This window comes from Chanodichthys erythropterus, chromosome 6 (genome assembly GCF_024489055.1).
Source record: "Chanodichthys erythropterus isolate Z2021 chromosome 6, ASM2448905v1, whole genome shotgun sequence".
Classification (NCBI taxonomy): domain Eukaryota; kingdom Metazoa; phylum Chordata; class Actinopteri; order Cypriniformes; family Xenocyprididae; genus Chanodichthys; species Chanodichthys erythropterus.
In genome coordinates this window covers 17,430,509-17,442,572 of record NC_090226.1, presented here as the reverse complement: position 1 = coordinate 17,442,572, position 12,064 = coordinate 17,430,509, and the positions used below count along the sequence as shown (strand labels likewise).

At 36.8% G+C, this 12,064-nt stretch overlaps 1 protein-coding gene across 5 annotated transcripts in view; it reads left to right on the top strand.

Moving 5' to 3' along the window:
- The window catches only part of tmcc1b (transmembrane and coiled-coil domain family 1b), a 28,091-nt gene extending 16,676 nt beyond the window's left edge, over nt 1-11,415 (top strand). For 4 of the 5 annotated variants that reach the window (XM_067388312.1, XM_067388314.1, XM_067388313.1 and 1 more), the window contains 4 exons: nt 833-1,264; nt 4,892-5,385; nt 5,593-5,728; nt 10,170-11,415. In XM_067388312.1, coding sequence (XP_067244413.1) covers nt 833-1,264; nt 4,892-5,385; nt 5,593-5,728; nt 10,170-10,484 — 1,377 coding nt within the window. In that variant the 3' untranslated portion in view covers nt 10,485-11,415. Of the gene's footprint in view, nt 1-832; nt 1,265-4,891; nt 5,386-5,592; nt 5,729-8,173; nt 8,227-10,169 lie in introns of all 5 variants that reach the window. The other variant, XM_067388316.1, reaches the window with a different exon arrangement.
- Nucleotides 11,416-12,064: the final 649 nt, after the last annotated feature.

Genomic DNA, 12,064 nt, shown 5'->3' with positions numbered 1-12,064 from the left:
AGAATGTAAAAAAAAAAATCCCTGCTTTGGTTCCCTTTTTCATTTTCCTCTATTGATGATGTGGTGCAGTGTGCCATTCTTTATCAGTGAATGCCAAGCATTATCTCAGAACTTTGAGGGCTATGTCATAGTACAGAGGTCTAAAACGTCAACGTCACCTGAGACGATGTAGCCTTTCACATAGTCCAAATGTGCCACGTCTTTCAAGATGGACTGGACTGAAAGTGAACCGTCAATAATGGTAACTTATTTCTATTCTTTTTATTCTTGTGGAAAAAAATGGAGTGCGAAATGTATTCTCACGTTAATAGTTTTTGTCACTAATCTCTCTAGAGCTGGGTCATGAAATGAAACCTTTCGTTACTTATGTGCGGCTGAATTGTTGTAAATTATTAGGGATGCACAGATGTTAAATGTTTGGCCTGATATTAAAATTCAATTTTGTCTGAATTAAAAATAAAGTACTAAAGTATAATTATTTCTTTTTTAGATTTGTTAAAGGTTACATAACAGTGTTATTAAATTAATAGTCCTTTAAAATATTACTTTTGCCATCATCTAACACTCAAAGTTAATCTAAATAAATAGTGGGAGAAAAATAGGGGAAATGAGCATGCAAAAATAAAAATGACCGATACTGATTTAATGACAAATCGTAAAAATATCAATTACTGATATGACACTAATATATTGTGCATTCCTAGAAGAGATGTAAATCTATAAATTAAAAATATTGATACATATTTAAATTATCAATGCAGTAACATGAGAAAAAGACTTTAAATACATGATTTTATCTGCACAGCACTAAATCTCACTTTTCCTATTGCAGCAGGATCGTTTGGAGGTTTCGGGCCCCGCCATGTCTCCCAATGCTCTGTCAACCAGTTCAGACGGTGGTCAGTACGGTGTGGATTCAGTTGATGGCACCCCGGACCCTCAGCGCACCAAGCAGGCCATTGCTCAGCTACAGCAAAAGATTCTCAAACTCACAGAGCAGATCAAAATCGAACAAACGGCAAGAGACGACAATGTAGCTGAGTACCTGAAGCTGGCCAACAATGCAGACAAACAGCAGAGTGCTCGCATCAAGCAAGTGTTCGAGAAGAAGAACCAGAAGTCTGCGCAGACCATCCAGCAGCTGCAGAGGAAGCTGGAGCATTACCACCGCAAGCTCAGAGAGGTGGAGCACAATGGAATACCACGGCAGCCCAAAGATGTCCTTCGAGACATGCACCAGGGTCTGAAGGATGTGGGTGCCAAGGTAAAGACTGCCCCATTTCTTTACAGTTTGGAACATTGAAGGATCTGTTTAGAAGTTGTTGGAGTAGATGTGTGCTGATCTGAAATGTTTTCATTTATTTTAGGGGATCAAACAGGACTTTTTAAGTTTTTCGTATGACACAAGCAGTGTAGACCAGTCTTGTACTCTGTCAGCAAGCCAGGTTTGGATCTTTTTGGTGATTGAAAGTTAATGAAACGTTGGTTTAACATAACCATTTTAAATTATGGAATCAAAAGAAAGATCATGTTTAGTCAATAGCTCTCTTCTCAAACCTAGTGAGCTGTCTAGCTGCCTACAGCCTACATATGCAGTTACCTTCTAAAGACATATACTACACTACTTTTACCAGATTGTAGCCTTGATTTGTAGTCTGGACAATCAAAGTTGACAGATTTTGTAGAAAATTGCATCGTGCATGATGTTTTACACCTGTATTTAGCCTCGTCCACTTGATCTGATCGATCAAAATGCATCTTAATGCCAGGTGCAAACAGGGCCATTGTTAATTTCTTTTGTCATATGCAGATGACTTGCGCCTCCATGTTTCTGTGTGAGTTTGTGTTCAAATTACTTGAAAGTCTGGTTGTATGTGATTCTCGGTCATTTATTGTATGATGCCCAGTTTTCCTCTGTAAACATTTACAAAGTTGGCAAGTGTATAATGTCCAGTGTTTTAGATTTGAAAAGTTTAGTGTATTCAAGGTGCCCTAGAATAAAAAATTGAATTTATCTTGGCATAGTTGAAATAACAAGAGTTCAGAAATCTCATTTGTTTAAAAAAACCTCAGAAAAACAGGCGACTCTCAACATAACACCGACTGTTACGTAACAGTCGGGGTGTAGGCCCCAATATTTGCATATGCCAGCCCATGTTCAAAGCATTAGTCAAGGGCAGCCAGTATTAACATCTGGATGTGCACAGCTGAATCAACAGACTAGGTAAGCAAGCAAGGACAATAGCGAAAAATGGCAGATGGAGCAATAATAACTGACATGATCCATGATAACATGATATTTTTAGTGATATTTGTAAACTGTCTTTCTAAATGTTTCCTTAACATGTTGCTAATGTACTGTTAAATGTGGTTAAAGTTACCATCGTTTATTACTGTATTCACGGAGACAAGAGCCGTCGCTATTTTCATTATTAAACACATGCAGTCTGTATAATTCATAAACACAACTTCATTCTTTATAAATCTCTCCAACAGTGTAGCATTAGCCGTTAACGGAGCATAGCCTCAAACTTATACAGAATCAAATGTAAACATCCAAATAAATACAATACTCACATAATCCGATGTATGCATGCAGCATGCATGACGAACACTTTGTAAAGATCCATTTTGATGGTTATATTAGCTGTGTGAACTTTGTTTATGCTGTTCAAGGCAAGTGCGAGCTCCGTGGGTGGGGGAGCGCCAGATTTAAAGGGGCCGCAGCATGAATCGGCTCATATTTAATGATGCCCCAAAATAGGCAGTTAAAAAAATTAATAAAAAAATCTATGGGGTATTTTGAGCTGAAACTTCACAGACACATTCAGGGGACACCTTGTAAAAAAAAACGTTTGATGGCACCTTTTAACATAAATAGAACCTCATAAGTGACTAATTTTGAAACGCTTTACATAGATAGCGACTACACATGCTAGGGCTGCAACATCGGGGCTCCAGACTAACTTTTTAATAGGAGCACTTACTGAAGTAGCCCCTTACTGAAAATATTAGAAGCACTAGCAGAAAATTTAGGGACATGCCTTAAATCGACCTGCAGTGCAATTATTCACTTGGAGCTTTGAAGTGCTGGGAAAAAGTTGTGTGAAGCACTTGAAAGTTCTTGAAAAGTGCATGAATTTCTCTCTCAAAAGGATTTACAAACCCTGAAATGAATAATATAAACGCATTTGACTATTTCTGCCACAATACCATGGTTACAGTTTGCGTTACCACATTAAATCTATGGTGAATGTTGGTGATTTGTGGACTGAAAAGCCTTCTATAACTTGTTAATTCATGGCACAATGCTTCTCCTGGTTTCTACGTCAGTGCAGTTTGAACTGATACGGTTTATAACAAGAGAATTCTGCGTTGAATTTGAATGGTTTCAATTGCTTCCTCACTAGATCTCCCAGCGCTGTGTAGTAACGGTGTCGCGTGATCAGATATCGGCCCATGAGTACTAGGGATGCACCGGTTGACCGTCCATAAATCGGATTTTGGTATTTTTTTCGTCTGATTTTCCCGGAAGTGTGCCCGCGTGCACAGACTACATTTGTAATTATTCGCGAAACGACCTGCGCGAGGTGTTCTGAGCGCGATGCCCTGACAGCTCCGGCAAGCGCGCTCTGTTGCAGGGGTAACCATGACTACTGTGGAAACGAGAAGAAAGGAGCTATGTGTGAGAAGTGGGGGGAAGAGAGAGGCAGATGCCGTTTGATGCTGCAGGTAAACTGCAAACAGCCTTGGTTTTATTTAGTTTCACTGGTAAAGACCTTTTTTCTTTACACCAAGTTTAAAAACGAAAACAAATGCTGAATGCGGATTAAGTAAAATCTTTGTTTGGAGTGTTGAATGTGTTTTGATTGTGTTGTTTGGATTGTGGAACTATGCAGTTGTTGCCTTTTTAAAATGACATGGTTACAGTTTTCATTTAAGATTTCAAGCCAATTTAAAAACAAAAGCTAAATGCCTACCTATGTATATTGAATGTAGGCTACTTACTGCGCAGTTACTGCTGTTAATTTAAGATGGTTACAGTTAATGTTTAACTGTTACAGTTTAGCCTGTTAAATACCAAATAAACATCTTGTTTATGTATACTTTCATTCTTTCTTGTTTGTTGCTTGATAAGAATAATAATTCTGAAATCGGAAATCGGTATCGGAATCAGCCAGTTTACTTGCAAAAAGCTGATAAACGAGCTGATAAACGGTCCATGCTGTGCAGCACAAATGAGTAGTACGTTTTTGTTCTGCTATCATTTCGTTTGCAGTTTGATGTTCCTCATATGCAACAGAAATGGCAGCTCTGGCAGTTTTTAGTTTTGTTAGAGGTCTCACTCTAACTAAATTTAATCGCACCAGGTTGCAAGTTGCAGGTCTGGAGCCCTGAAGATATATTGAAATTGTACAAATGTTCAAATCCCAATATGCATATGGCCAATACTTGCGATAACTGAATGATTGTAATACTTCAAAAAGTTGTGAAATGTAAATGCAGATACCAGAGAATAGATACTGGGATTGCATTCTGAGAAGGATTCAATGTTGCCTTTCGTTCGGAACAGACTGTTTTGGAAGCATGCCTGTGAGGCTTTAAAATGCTGTCTGGGTAGGCGGCTCACTAGCTTTTGGACTAGAGCTTTGATACCACTGTTTTCCTGTTAGTGATTTTTTTTTTTTTGCTTTCCAGGCACATCTGACCAGTTTACAATCATAAAATAAAAAATCTTTTAGCCTTTTTTGCCACTTCCAGTGACCATGATTTTCAAGTCTCTCACTTTGAGACAAACCTTATCCAGATAGGAAACTCACAACTCGGGTAAAATGTAATTTCAAATGACACTGATAAATGTATTTGACTAAATTGTGGTTTTCTCTCTCAGGTAACCGGTGGCCTCTCCAGTATCTCTCAGGCCACTCACTCTGCCGCAGGAGCAGTCGTGTCCAAACCTCGTGAGTTTGCCTCTCTTATCCGCAACAAATTTGGAAGTGCAGACAACATCTCTGCCCTAAAAGACTCTCTGGATGAACAACAAGGTGATGAGCCTGTAACAAGTACGGGGATGGCAGGCACTAGGACCCCAGGACCTGGGCAGATGCAGTCCAGCCCAAAATATGGCAGTGAGGATGACTGCTCCAGCGCTACGTCAGGGTCAGCAGGAGCAAATAGCACCACAGGGGCTCCCGGAGGGCCTCCGAGCTCAAAGGGTAATACACTGGAGCACGGCCAGAGCTCTGGCTTCGATGCTCTGCTGCACGAGATCCAGGAACTGAAGGACAACCAGAATAGACTAGAAGAATCCTTTGAAGACCTGAAGACTCACTATCACAGAGACTACACAGATATCATGCAGGCTCTGCAAGAGGAGAGATTCAGGTACATGTTACTATAGGAACTGATCTGGCACTAATAAGTGGTCTATGTAGTTTTCACAGGTTTGTATAGATAATGAAAGTTTCACAGTCAAAACAGTATGCCTGTTTAGAAAGTGTTGGAAAGGATGATTATGTTGTAGTTGCCTTTTAGGCCCCTTTCTTGCATTTTCTATGCTGTTTTATCTTGTTTTGTATGTGTATGTGTTAGGTGTGAGCGTTTAGAGGAGCAGTTGAATGATTTAACAGAACTGCATCAAAATGAGATTCTCAACTTGAAACAAGAGCTGGCCAGCATGGAGGAGAAAATCGCTTACCAGTCTTATGAGAGAGCCAGAGACATACAGGTATTCATGTCCAACACAATACTAAATACTTATATAATTGTTTTTTTTTGGTATGCTTTTTCATTTTAATTTCAGTTTTGGTGATTTTATATGTATATACACTACCTTTCAAAAGTTTGGGATCAGTAAGATTATTTTATGTTTTCTTATGCTCACCAAGGGTGCATTTATTTAATTAAAAATAGAGTAAAAACAGCAATATTGTGAAATATTACTACAATTTAAAATAACTGTTTTTCTATTTGAATATATTTTACAAAGTAATTTTATTAATTTTAATTTTAAACATTTCTTATTTTTATCAAAGTTGAAAAAATTTGTGTATTTTTTTTTTTTTTTTCAGGGTTCTTTGATGAATAGAAAGTTCAAAAGAACAGCATTTATCTGAAATAGAAAGCTTTTGTAACATTTTACACTACCGTTCAAAAGTTTGGGGTCGGTAAGAATTTTTTTTTTTTTTTTAAAGAAATTAAAGAAATGAATACTTTTATTCAGCAAAGATGCATTAAATTGATCAAAAGTGACAGTAAAGTAATTTGTAATGTTACAAAAGATTATATTTCAAATAAACACTGTTCTTTTGAACTTTCTATTCATCAAAGAATCCTGAAAAAAATATTGTATACAAATATTTTGTACAATTGTACACAGTAAATGTTTCTCGAGCAGCAGGTCAGCATATTAGAATGATTTCTGAAGGATCATGTGACACTGAAGACTGGAGTAATGATGCTGAAAATTCAGCTTTGCCAACACAAGAATAAATTACATTTTACAATAATTTCAAATGTAACAATATTACTGGTTTTTACTGTATTTTAAATTAATTAATTAAATGCAGCCTTGGTGAGCAGAAGGGACTTCTTTTAAAAAACATAAAAAATCTGACCGACCCCAAACTTTTGAATGGTAATATATGGGCTGTTGATTTAACACTTTCATTCAATTAATTAGTTATGGAAAAATAACGCGCAAAAAAATGATTTAATGCACCTTTCCTACCCCAGTCCTATGTAGATCATCCTACATTTCATAGTTGATTGGTGACATGAAGCAGGGCAACAATTCACTGCATGATGGAGCCTGGCAAAAATGTCCAGTATGAGTTTTTTTTTTTTTTTTGTCACATTTTATGATATAGTTTAGCAATATCACAAGAGTAACAAGTATTACCTTTAAAGCCACAACAGAACTGTTTTGCATCTCCGAGCAACACATAGCAGTGTTACGTTTCAAATCAATTGGGTGAACCAATGATTCAATGGCTTATTCATAAAAAGAGCCATTTATTCATTCATTCCTGAATGAATCAGACATTTACCATGTGGAAAAATATTTTATTTTATAATATTATAAAATAATTTTATAATATTAATAATATATATATTTTTTTTATAATTAATATAATTTTATAATATTATATAATAATGTTTTATTGTTTTTTTTTTTGTTTTTCTTTTCAGTTTTAGGCTTTTTTTCTTGTAATATTAGTACTTCAACTTAAACATAGCCAAGGCAACATTTCCCTTTTTCATTTATTAAGAAGGTGTTTTTTTTTTCACTTCAATTTTATTTTATTTCAGCTTCAATTAATGAACATGATTTAAATAGTAAATAGTTTTACTTAATAATAACAGCACCATCCAACATGCACTTGAAACATTGGATGGTACACATATAGAGATTTATGTGAAATAGATCAAATGTTGTAAATATTGCTTGGAGTTCGGGTAATTTATTTCTATTTATTTGCTAATATTTTGGGAATACATTTGCAATGTGAGCAGACCTGTTTCGAATATGGAAATGTCCTGAATAAACATTACTATATTATAAAAATACAATTGTACAGTGCAATTGTAAAAATATTTATATGCATTAATAACATGTTAGCTTTAAAATGGCATTTATAATAATTTTATTATTATTAATTTCACTGAACTTGTACTGTACAGTTGTATTGACATAACTTCCATCCTTCCTGCACTTTTGGCTTCAAGCAGGTAAAGATGCTCATGGGCAGACAGACAGAAGCAAAAGTGGGAGTACAGGGAGCTGCCTGGAAAAAGTTTCCAATTAGGACACAATTTGCCATCAGTGAGAGGGGTTATGGAATCTAGAGCGGTGTAATGCCTTAACTAACGAGGAAAAAATTTTCATTGAATATAAAAATTGTGATTCAATCAAAGATATTTTAAAAGACTGATCCGAGATTTTTTTTAAAACCATTTTTACCAGTCTTAGGGCCTGTTTACACCTGGTCACTTCATGCATTTTTACTGATCGGATAGCTATCTGATTTGTTAAAAGGGTTCCATTTGGCCACAAAAATGTCTCCGCAAAACAAATATAAATACGATCTTCAATTCCTGCGCTATATGCAAATTTAACGGATTCAACAATAACTAAAGCAACAGATATGAGCTGCATTTTATTTATCATCAGCTAATTTCAAGATCAAAGACCGCAATAGGAGAGAGAGAGCGGCATCAGCACTGGTAAGATCATTTAGTCTCATTACTTTTAATGAAGATGATTGTGTGTTGACCATCTGCGACTTTCTTTCAGTTTCATTTGCAGAAGTTTGCACGTCGGCTTGCTGAAGACGTACTCATCTGCGGCGACGCGTGTTGCAGCATCGCTGTCATATTTAGCTTTAACACGTTATATAGCCTATAACACGCTCATTTATTTATTTTTTACATTTATTTTTTTACCGTTTTGGGAGGAGTAAAATTTACCTATGTGGTTTCAACAACCACATGCATTTACACTTGTCCAGTTTCTTTGAAATGCGTCACAAACCACCTTCTGAAAAGAAGTGTTGAAAGTGTCTTGAAAGTGTTTCAGAAGGCATTTACACCTGGTCTTTCATGATCGGATAGCTATCGAATCAGAGAAAACGCATTAAGTGACCGGGTGTAAACAGACCCTTAGTTCTGGCATATAAACTTTTAAGTGAAACAGGAGAATCCTAATGCTGGGATTTCTGATGGGAAAGAACATTAGCTGTTATTGTTAAGCTATTTTGTATCGATCTGATGGACAACGTTTAGTCTTCTAATTCAGTTTTCATAATGAAAGCCATATGTAACTCACTGAGTCCTATTTGAGGGTTTATTTTTAGTGATATTATGCAGCTAAAATGTACATGTTCTGCTCTGTTACCCATTACTATCATTCAAGTCTTGCATTAACTGGAATGGAAGTTGTGTATCAGCTGCATATTATCTCTCTTAAGCTAGCTTTCAGCTATCTCCAGCATTTGTGTATGATTTTCATATGTCATCCCTAAATGGCAGTTGCACAGAAATTTAAGTTGGTCATGAAGCAGCTTATTCACCATGGTAAAATAATTTAATAATGAATGTATAAATATATTCACACAAAACAAATGACTGCCAATACATCTAAAAGAAACAGAAGGTTTTCTAGGGCTAACCAATGTAAATAATAATTTAATTATAAAATATTTGTTTCAGGTATGATTAATAACCACCAATTTTACAGAAATAGTTTTAAAGACACTTTAGTATTTTAAAAAATCTAGGTAATTCTCATCTCATGTTAATGTCCCCCTGTGTTGAAAATCAAGTTTTTAATGTTGTTTATATGTCTATGTGATGTTTTTAATATGCTTTAAGACAAATCATTCATAAGTCAACACTATTGCTGAGCATTTTGTCTATAAAAATGCAGTGATCTAAAGACATTTTCAAAAATGCGGTTTTTAATCGCTGGTGTTTGTGACGTCACAAACTACCTTGTAACCAATCACGTCAACGTGCTGGTGGGCTTTAGCATATCATTAACTATGACCGGTCTGAAGCAGGGGAGTCATGTAACATCAGCAACACATTATTAGCTGTGATAACAGTCAAGCAAAAGGCTAATCATACATTAATTTGAGTTATGTGTCTGACGTTGTAAAAAGCGGTAGCATTATGTTATGTTGCGTTTACCTCAGTAAGTTGACCGACTGGATCTCTAAGCTCATGTCGTGCGAGTGAGTGGAGGCGGGGCTAATTAGCATATTCATATTTACGCATATACTGAATGAAGCAAGGGTGTAGAGTTACATTAAAGCTATTTCAAGGCATGAAGAACATTTTTCACAGGAAAAAAAAACATTTAAATATGTCATTTCAGTGATCAACGATGAGTTTTAAGGGATAAAGTTGATTACAGGGGGACTTTGATAGATTTGATTAGAATACATCACATCTAGTCAGGCAGTCACATATGGTTTAGGTGCAAAAGTTCAAATATTTCAATCCAAAGAAAGCGCATCAGATCCAAAAATTCTGCATAGGCATATTATCCGAACTCCATGCAGCCTCCGTACTACTCTCCTTTGGAAATGAATGACTTCCGGTGTGTTTGTCAGAGATGGTAAAAAGGCAGCTTTGCTCATAACACCTTTCTCGCTCACTTCCTGTAGGAGGCGCTGGAGGCCTGTCAGACGCGCATCTCTAAGATGGAGCTTCAGCAGCAGCAACAACAAGTGGTTCAGTTGGAAGGGTTGGAAAACGCCACAGCACGCACTTTACTCGGCAAACTCATCAACGTGCTGCTGGCCGTCATGGCGGTACTCCTAGTGTTCGTCTCGACGGTCGCAAACTGTGTAGTACCACTGATGAAAACACGTAGCCGTACACTTTCCACATTGCTCCTTGTCATTATCTTGGCTTTCCTGTGGCGGAATTGGGAAGCCATGTCACAGTACCTAGACCGATTTCTGCTGCACCCCAGATGACCTGCAGGGGTGCTGCTGCTGTTGTTGTCATTTCATGAAGGGACTGGAGGGTGGGAATTCAAAGATTTTGATTCAAAGATGGACTAACACTGCCTCAGTTGCACTTAGTACGGAGGGATGGAGGGACGCAGCACAAGAGTGGTGGACGGACAAATCCTACAACCTCTTTTTCTCGTTTTTTTTCCAACGAAGGAGTGAATTTGTTTACATTTTGATGCTCTTTTTCCGTCTACATAAGTTGTATTGCTGAGTTTCCTATTATTTGTTGTTGGAAATGATGCAAGTCGTGTTGTTCATTGTTCTAATTGTTAGGATATACATTTATGCAATTTCCTGAGTGTTGCATTGCATTGACTTGACTGGAGTGGTTTTAACATGCACTGGATGGAGATCTCTCTCCTCGTTTTTAATACCATAGTAACTGCTCTCTTCCCTCCTAACTTTAAGCTGTATTTTTCATTTCTCTGAGTCTCCGCTACTGTCATCTCGCTCTTTCTCTTATGTGCATCTCTAACTCCGTTCATTTCCTGTGCTCATTGCTTCACTCTTCCCACTCAAAACCGTTTGCTGCTGTTTGGACTTCACTGCAGTTGTTGCTGAATGAAGGAAAAGATGGATTCTGTTGGAGAGGAGGCATCTGGAGTTTGACCGAATGGGGTCAGCCGAGTCGGCTCCTCTTCATCTCCGGCCCCATGCCCTCCTCGAGGCACAGTCCCCTGGTATATGAACAGAACGAACATACTTGAAGAGCTAGAAATGCTCAAAGACTCTCAGTGCTTCCGTACTGTTTCTTATAGTGATGATGAAATAGTCCTTTTTAGTTTTTTTTTTTTTTATTTTTTAAAATGAAATTAATAAACACGCCGTTTTAAAAATACAATGTCTCGTGAATATTAGTGCTTCTATAAAGCAAAAATGTTGTGCTTTCACTTAGCGGATCACAGAGATTATAGTTTTATCATGCATATTCCATAATCAACCTCTTTTGGTTTAATGTGTAAAATCACAGGTTTTTGTATTAGTAAGCTATTTAATTGGAGCTGAAATGTGTAGTGAATATGTATTTTCTCACCAGACAGAAAGGTGCAGACATCCAGTTCCTGTAAGTATGCATGGTTTTTGTTATACTTGTTCATATTAACATTTCTGTTAATGTGTAGTAAGCAGTGACTTCTTTTTAAAAAAAAAAAAAAAAAATTTATCTTGGGATTTAGACATAATACTCCTAATTATTATTATTTTAAAATCTGACTTTACCACCACAGAGTAGCTTATTCTTAAAGCATCATGAAACCCTAAAACATTTGAGATGTCAATAGATAGAGGTTGCACATAGCTGAAAACAGTAATGGCTCATAAAACAGAATGTTATAAACAAGTAGAAACTGGTTATTTTTGCGTTCTCTGGAGCCATTTCGTTCTTCCCATAATCCATGCTGCTTACTCCGGTACAGTATGTGGTGGTATGCATGTGACATGGTTGCAATCAGCCACAAAGCTAGAAGAAGAAGAATTTCGTTCTTCCGGTTTGAAAAGCAAAGTTGAAGAAACGTCACGAAATGTGAGGTACATGCGTCAGT